Source organism: Chanos chanos, chromosome 4 (genome assembly GCF_902362185.1).
Source record: "Chanos chanos chromosome 4, fChaCha1.1, whole genome shotgun sequence".
NCBI lineage: Eukaryota > Metazoa > Chordata > Actinopteri > Gonorynchiformes > Chanidae > Chanos > Chanos chanos.
The window spans coordinates 30,117,056-30,125,336 of record NC_044498.1 but is presented as its reverse complement, the minus strand read 5'-3'; the positions used below and the strand labels follow the sequence as shown (position 1 = coordinate 30,125,336).

The 8,281-nt window shown below is 39.9% G+C and overlaps 1 protein-coding gene across 1 annotated transcript in view; it reads right to left on the bottom strand.

Moving 5' to 3' along the window:
• Positions 1–3,917: 3,917 nt before the first annotated feature.
• The window catches only part of tspan15 (tetraspanin 15), a 29,467-nt gene continuing 25,103 nt past the window's right edge, over positions 3,918–8,281 (bottom strand). The window contains exon 8 of the mRNA XM_030772869.1: positions 3,918–4,079. Within this exon, the coding sequence (XP_030628729.1) occupies positions 3,918–4,079 (162 nt within the window). The remainder of the gene's footprint in view (positions 4,080–8,281) is intronic.

Sequence of the window (8,281 nt, the reverse complement as noted above, 5' to 3'; positions counted from 1 at the left end):
AGATTAAGAGTTTGTGCAGGTGGACACAAACAGATGAGGTGATTCACTGATTTTCCTTTCAGTTTCTAATTTTCTGCCCACAAGGCAGTGGGATGGATCATTCAGCCAGTGGTATGGATCACTCAGATAGCCTGTAAATAATACAACTCTGAGTAAGGACAACAGGAGTCAAACAAAACAAAAAAAAACTGCTAACAGAATCACAGAATCCAAGAGGAAGCTCACTGATCATTAGGTACATGCAGAGTTAGCCCATAAACTATAACAAACTCATTAAAAACGTATTTATCAGGTGCGAGAAAGAGAAAAGGAGGGTCAGGCAGTTGGGCTTATTCATTAGAACAAAACATTCGGTACTATCACTGTCTAATTCTGCAGTCAAACGTACTCTGTTGATATGGTAGGTGCAGATGGAATCTGGCTGTGCTCATTTAGTATGGCTGGAGTGGAGTTATGCCCGTTCCTTACAATGTTGCATTGTTTCTCATTTAATGGAACTCCAGTAGCAAATCGGAGAACTATAACTGAACTAAAACTGAACAAAAACAAATGTGCAGTCAGTTTTAAAAAGACACATTTGTGTATTCTGATCACAGTCTGTCTTTACCAAAAGAAAGTTTTGGTAAAATTAGCTCTGACTCTAGATTTGGGTAAACTCTTTTTAAAAGCATACTGTCCTGGTGTAATGTGATTACCAAGGCTGAACACGTATTCAGATGGTGCACTTCACTGAAAACAAAAGCCTGTGACCTCTGACTGACAGATCTCTGATGCCCATGTCATTTCAGTGAACAAAAGAGCAGAAACCAACCCCGTAATGCAAGAGCATGTGAGCAGCTGGGTACCAGCCTGTTGAGAGAATGATTTCAGTATTTCAAATTGCAACATATATTTAAAATGCAAGTAGATCTTGCAGATAAAATAATATTGGTGTGTATATTGCTGAGTCTTTAAGTCTCTGGAAAAACAGAGGGGAAGATGTACAACACTCAATCTAAGTCCAATCTCTCTTTAAGGATGAAAAACAGTTGCCAGCATTCACATCCACTGGGCAGATGAGAAACTGCTTTGGATGAAGAGTTGATGCAGCATTGCCGAGGAGATTTTGCATTCCGCTGTGTGTAGCCTTGCTGAGCATTGACAATCCCAGCTGAAAGCTGAAGCCATTGAGGAGTCCAGTCCCTGCAGGCAACAGGTGAAGTTTGGCAGGATTAAGACACCTGAAGGGCCTGTCCTTGAGTGAGTGAACACAAATGGGTGCCAGGCCTAAACACCTTGCCCAGCTTAGGAGACTAAACACAGGGACTGCTATGTTTTGGTTGCCATAGTGCCACTAGCATCACGCGCCACTGAATAAGTGGATTTTCCATAATAACAGCCATAGAATTCCAGACAAAATCATACAGAAATCTGCAGACCAGACCATTTGCTCAGTCAAGATATAGAGATGAAAACAACTTGTTTGCCATGTCTGTTCATATGATGTCACTCAAGTCCCCCTTGACATGTTTGTACACACACTGAATGAAAAATTAATAAGACATTGCTGTGTGGGCTGAACACACTCACTGATGTGGGCTTCCAAATTCAGTCCATAAAAAAATCCCCTTTTCTTCCACTACTGATATACTCATTTAGACTTATGACATATCTTTTTAAATTACTGATATACCTGTTTAAACGCATGACATAACTGTTTAAACTCATGACATATCTGTTTATATTGCCGATATACCTCTTTAAATTACTGATATACCTGTTTAAATTACTGACATACCTGTTTAAATTACTGACATACCTGTTTAATCTCATGAGTGGTTTGACAATTAGTAGGTGATTTGAATCTAAAGGTGTGGCCAGGTGTGGCTCAGGGTATATGAGCAGTAGAGTAGTGAGCTGGGGATTTGTATGGCAGTGTTCCAGGAGATCTATCAATAGAGACATAATCACCATTTTAATCCCAACCTGGGGCGCCATGAGAAAATGTCAAACACATACCGACTGGACAACCTGTCAAACACTGAAGAGAAGCAGCAACTGCAGAAGAGAAATGTGAAAAGACATCTGAAGTTTCATTAAGGAAGACCTTTGCAGAGGAGCTGAGCTGAAAAGAAAATACATTAGCTACTCCATCTAAAACAGAACAGGCAGAAAAGACTAGCTGTTACTCAAAGCTTACTCAGAATGTGCTCTGTGTATGATTGAAATATTTAAAGCAGAGAAGACCCCATATGAGTTGGGAACAGCGGGACACAGGCACAAATGAGAAAATCCACTAAAGAGACAGCACGGAGGACACTGTAAACATATTTTATTTAATCATTCTTCAGACCACACTTCAAGGCACAGCATATGTGGAACACACACAAACAAAAACAGATAAAAAACAAATAACATTTACATCCACGAGCTTAAGGCTTCTGGAAATATGATGAAGACAATTTAAAGCCTCAGTAGATAAATGTGTCAGTGTTCTCTGAATGTTCAAAAGCTTCTTTGCATTTAATATGACAGCAGAACCTGAGCAACTGCATGTAAGAAACCACATACAGTTACTATGACAGCAGTCTTTTCACCTTCACAGACAGACATCTGAAATCAAAGCACAGAACATCTGTCTCTGAGGTTCCATTAATAAAACCCGTGACATGAAAACAACGCTGAGAGGTGCGTTTGTGATTGGACAAATCACGTTTTTCATCCGTTTGGACACGACTGTGGGCTTGTTAGCAAGGAAAGAGAAACTGTGCATTGGCAAAACTGAGTGGTTCTCACGTACCTGTCCACTATCTGTCATCTTTGCCCAGGTCAACCGAGGGTCATATATACACATGTCAAACCTGCTGACTGATTGGTCCATCAAACCAAAAGTCCCTAACACTTGTTTCTGTTAAAGTGCAGTAAAAGAGATACAGTACTGTGCACACAATGCAATTGATATCACAGGTCATTCCTTTTCCTGACAGCTGCCCTGTCCCACAGGTGAAGTGTGCAGTCACCACCAGCAGTGGTGACTTTCTAATCACAGTGTTAGCACATAACAGCTAACCTAATGAGACTTCTCAGCAGATCTGCATCTAGACAGAACCTGTATAACAATCAGAAAGGAAAGAGCCCTTCCACATTCACAGGTTCACACAGCATCAGCACACACCAACAGACAACTTCTCACTCTGACTGGACACTTTGCCAACACCCTGCTGTCCTTCAGAGCATGGCCCTGAAGAATATGAACACCCAGTTCTCCATTACAGAAAGAATATGAACACCCAGTTTCCCATTACAGAAAGAATATGAACACCCAGTTCTCCATTACAGAAAGAATATGAACACCCAATTCTCCATTACAGAAAGAATATGAACACCCAATTCTCCATTACAGAAAGAATATGAACACCCAATTCTCCATTACAGAAAGGGAGCGAGAAACACTGACTAAACAAGAACAAACAAACTCTTTTTAAACACAGTCCGGCAACAGTCTTCTCATGAAGAATCCTGGAGAAAATTACAAACATTGCTTGCTGTCAACAGTGTTAATTAGGTCATGGCCATTGGTACCATGTTCACTTTTCAGATTAACATATTTTTCTCAGAATACAATCAAAAAAGAAATTAATCATAAAATCCTGGTGTAAGTTCACTCCCGAATCATTTCGGTTAACTAAAAATGAAAGAATAAAAATCCTCTGATGCTTTTGGTCAGCTTAAGGCAGGTTTTTTTTTTGGCCTATGAAAGAAAAACTTGACATAAGATGTCAATGTTACCTACATACCTTTTAAATACTAACTCTTACCTGTTGCTAACCAACTGTGATAAATGCCCTGAGATGTTTTTGTAATTGTTATTAGAGAAAACAGATGTTTTTGCCTCATAATTCAGATGATTTGGGGAGTTACAGACATGGACATGCCACTCAGTCAAAATCCGGCATGCATTTGTACCACTTGGCAACCTTGGTCTGTCTTCTCCTGGCCGTGGTTCCGCTGTCAAGCAGTTTGGACCGGTATTGGCGGCATTCCAGAATGGCGTCTTCCACTCGAGTGATATACAGCCAGGTTACAAACACCCCAAAAAACTAAAACAAACAGAAAGAGAAAAAGCCTTCAGAAAGTACATGAGAGGGGAAGAAAAAGAGTTTTAGTGCTGGTAATTTTTGCAGTTCCTACCGACACACTTTTAGGGCTTGCCAATAGCTTGTCTCAAAAAATTGCACACACACAGACAGACACACACACACAGAACCGTTCAACGCTGATGAATAGCACCACTGATGTCTTATATTGTCTCTATAAGGCAGATGTATGTCCAGCTCTCAGATCCATTTATAAAGACCCCAGCAGAACTTGTCTGACTTTGAAGTGAATTCATATCGCCCTGGAAACTGGTGGGTTTTGTTAAGACATGCTGACTGACAGCGGGTTTTGTTAAGACATGTTGACTGACAGTGTTAGAGAACAGGGAAATGACCTGCTCAGGCATCATTCACTTTTCTGTTTAAATTTCAGCTGATAAGCTTTCTGTCCCAGTGAGTCTTTGATAAGCTTTCTGTAACAGTGAGTATTTGATAAGCTTTCTGTCACAGTGAGTCTTTTTGAACAAAGGCAGGAGTCAGTTCTTCTGCTGATGCTGGTGATATGTCCAACGTTAGTTTGTCTTTCACTGACTTTGACTTTTAGATATGACTGCCACTAAAAGCAACTTATTGAACCCACAGAACTGTTTCTGTGTACACACTTAAGCACCTTTTCTCCCATAAAATAAACATTTAAGGTTTAAATCTCAGAGTGAAGACATAAACATTTGTGAAGACATGCACGCTGCACCACAGGTCCTGGGCAGATCTTGTAAAAACTGAGCAGAAAGATGAGACCTGTGTGGCAATGCTGATTTATTAGCTGCATGGCCTAGGTGGGCCCTGAATCTCCTTTTAAGGTAAAGGTATTTCCCAACTAAGTCAGACAGAGACTTTAACACTAGCTCTCCTTCAATCCTGTCACAATATTATATCTTTTCATCGACAAAGGATTCTTTCTTTCCATAAAGTATTTGGGAGAAGCGACGGTGAAGTATAATTCTTTAAAATGTGCATTTCACACAGGCCTTTTTTTCTCCTTTATTGTCCTTTCATAAAATGCGAATTTGGCAAAATCGATGAGGAATTACTGTTTTTGTCACAGGTTGACTAGTTACACACAGCTAGTAAACAACCTGAAGCTCTAAAGCAAATAAACACAAACACAAAAACACTTCTGCTATAGATATCACAATGACCACAACACGTTTGAAATGATGTGTGTGTGTGTGTGTGAGAGAGAGAGAGACAGAGAGAGAGTGAGTGAGTGAGTGAGAGAGAGAGGATGCATTTTTGAGAGAGCGAAAGTTGGACAGAGAGAAAAAAAGTGCTAGATTTAAAACTCCCGTGTTTTAGCCCTGATTACCTGAGCCCTCTCTTCTCTATAAGTTTGGTATTGTGGCAACTGGACAGTTTGGTATTTATTGACTGTGGTAACTGGACAGTTTGGTATTTACTGACTGTGGTAACTGGACAGTTTTGCATTTACTGAATGTGGTAACTGGACAATTTGGCATTTACTGACTGTGGTAACTGGACAGTATGGTGTTTACTGACTGTGGTAACTGGACAGTTTGGTATTTACTGACTGTGGTAACTGGACAGTATGGTGTCCACTGACTGTGGTAACTGGACAGTTTGGTATTTATTGATTGTGGTAACTGGACAGTATGGTATTTACTGACAGTGGTAACTGGACAGTTTGGTATTTACTGACTGTGGTAACTGGACAGTTTGGTATTTACTGACTGTGGTAACTGGACAGTTTGGTATCTACTGACTGTGGTAACTGGACAGTTTGGTATTTACTGACTGTGGTAACTGGACAGTTTGGTATTTACTGACTGTGGTAACTGGACAGTTTGGTATCTACTGACTGTGGTAACTCGACAGTTTGGTATCTACTGACTGTGGTAACTGTAAAGTTTGGTATCTACTGACTGTGGTAACTGTAAAGTTTGGTATCTACTGAATGTGGTAACTGGACAGTATGGTGTCCACTGACTGTGGTAACTGGACAGTTTGGTATCCACTGACTGTGGTAACTGGACAGTTTGGTACCCACTGATTGTGGTAACTGGACAGTTTGGTATTTACTGACCGTGGAAAGTGGACAGTTTGGCATTTACTGACTGTGGTAACTGGACAGTTTGGCATTTACTGATTGTGGTAACTGGACAGTTTGGTATTTACTGACTGTGGTAACTGGACAGTATGATGTTTACTGATTGTCTCTGTTTATTCAGCTGATTTTTAAAACAAAATGATATGTCACAGCTGGTGACTAAATGTCAGGAGCTTATATAGTTCAGGTGAACGTCCAACTCTCCATTTTTTTTAAGGATTTTACCCTCATTTTTCATGTGTCAGTGTGCAGGTGTGTCCACAGGTGCAGGTGACCTATCACCACTGAGTGTCACTAAAGTGCAGTGACAGAAAGTGCACTCTGTCCAGCTGACCCGCCCAGAACACAGCCAGCTTACTGACCCCTGATCCAGATGGTGGTAATGCTCCGGCTCAAACCTGGAACGCCAGTGCTGTGTGATTTACCATTACTCTACTCAAACCTTGCTGCTGTTCTCCAGTGTCATGGAAAAAGGGCATTGCCAGAAGTAGTCATAGAACATACACCGGTGTCACCTCACTGATATGACAGGAGAAAAACATAACACTGATCCCAATATATTTAATGATTCAAAGTTTCAGTGATGAACTGGTATTAGTAAATGTGTTGAAATCTGACCAGAAACTGAAGTTAAATATATAAGATATATAAGTTAGATAAGTATATATAAGTTTTAACTTCTATGATATTTACACTACAATATATCTCCATCCTTGTATCTTTCTGAGAAAAAATCTGAAATAAGTCAGCAGTTACACCTCCCTGGAGAACGGTGAAAACGCCCACAGTGTGTTCAGATTCAGTTCAGTAATTCAAGGGAAATATGTTAATTTGCAGCCTGATAAGTGAAGGTGAAGGTGACCAGTGATAAGAAGGGTAGCAGTGCATGCAAGTCTGCACTCTGTGTGTCTGTACTCTGTGTGTCTGTAACTCTGTGTGTCTGTAACTCTGTGTGTCTGTAACTCTGTGTGTCTGTGTGTCTATATTCTGTGTGTCTGTCAGTCCCTCCAGGATTTCTTGGGACTGTTGCAGCCTACAATGCCTGATTTCACGGCAGCTTTTGTAAAAAAATTGCGATGCATGTTGTGATGAAATTTTCATTAGTTTTTATTTTTATTTTTAGTCTCTCAGTTTGGTTTTTGATTTCAGTTTAGTTTCAGTTAGTTTTCAGTTAGTAGTTCTATTTTTATTTTTATTTTGAGGAACTGACTACTTTTAGTTTTAGTGCTAGTTTTAGTTTTTCAGATATTATGAGGAAGGCCTTGATTTATAGAAGCTGAAAAAGGCGGGATGAAAGAATGTATGACATCAAATATGATTTACAAAACCATTGTTTATTAAAGGTCCCATATTGTGCAAAGCTATTAAATGGCTTTGCATAATATGGGACCTTTAATAAACAGTCATACAATTTTTAATCTTGTACACCATGACCCAGGGATGGGCAACATTATTTTCCAGAGGGCCATATTTACTTTCATAAAGTAAGTCTAGGGCCACACATTGGACAACTGAAATGAAACATGAAATGCATAGTGCTGTTATGTTAAATGATATGAATTTGATATACATGACAGATTACTTTATAGTAGCCTGTTTGCCAGCCTACTCGAAGGCCTGACATTTTTCACCGCTTTATGTCAATCTGGTGAACTCTGAGGTTACAGTAAAAAGATTTACTTTCATAAAACAATCCATGGCAGTATCAACTTCTATGTTACCCTCCATCTTCTTAACTGTCGTTGATCCCACGAATGAATACAAGTAGCTGGGCAGTCTTTAAAGTCCATGCTTTCGTCACATGCTGAACATATTGGTTCTTGCATAGTTCTCATTTGCATAAAGTTGGAGATTTGCCATCTCAACTTCGCTTGCTTCGCCGGATTCACTTCGATTTCCGACACAGTATTCCACAAATGTTATAGTATCCCACAAATGTTACCGTCGCTTTTCATCACGACACATTTACTTTTGTCGACTACGGGGTTGTAGTCAAAGTAAAATGTGCGATGTTAGTTTCGCACCTGTCTGCATCTTCACAACATAAAACAAGTGAGTTTGGTGGCGAATGACTCAGTGT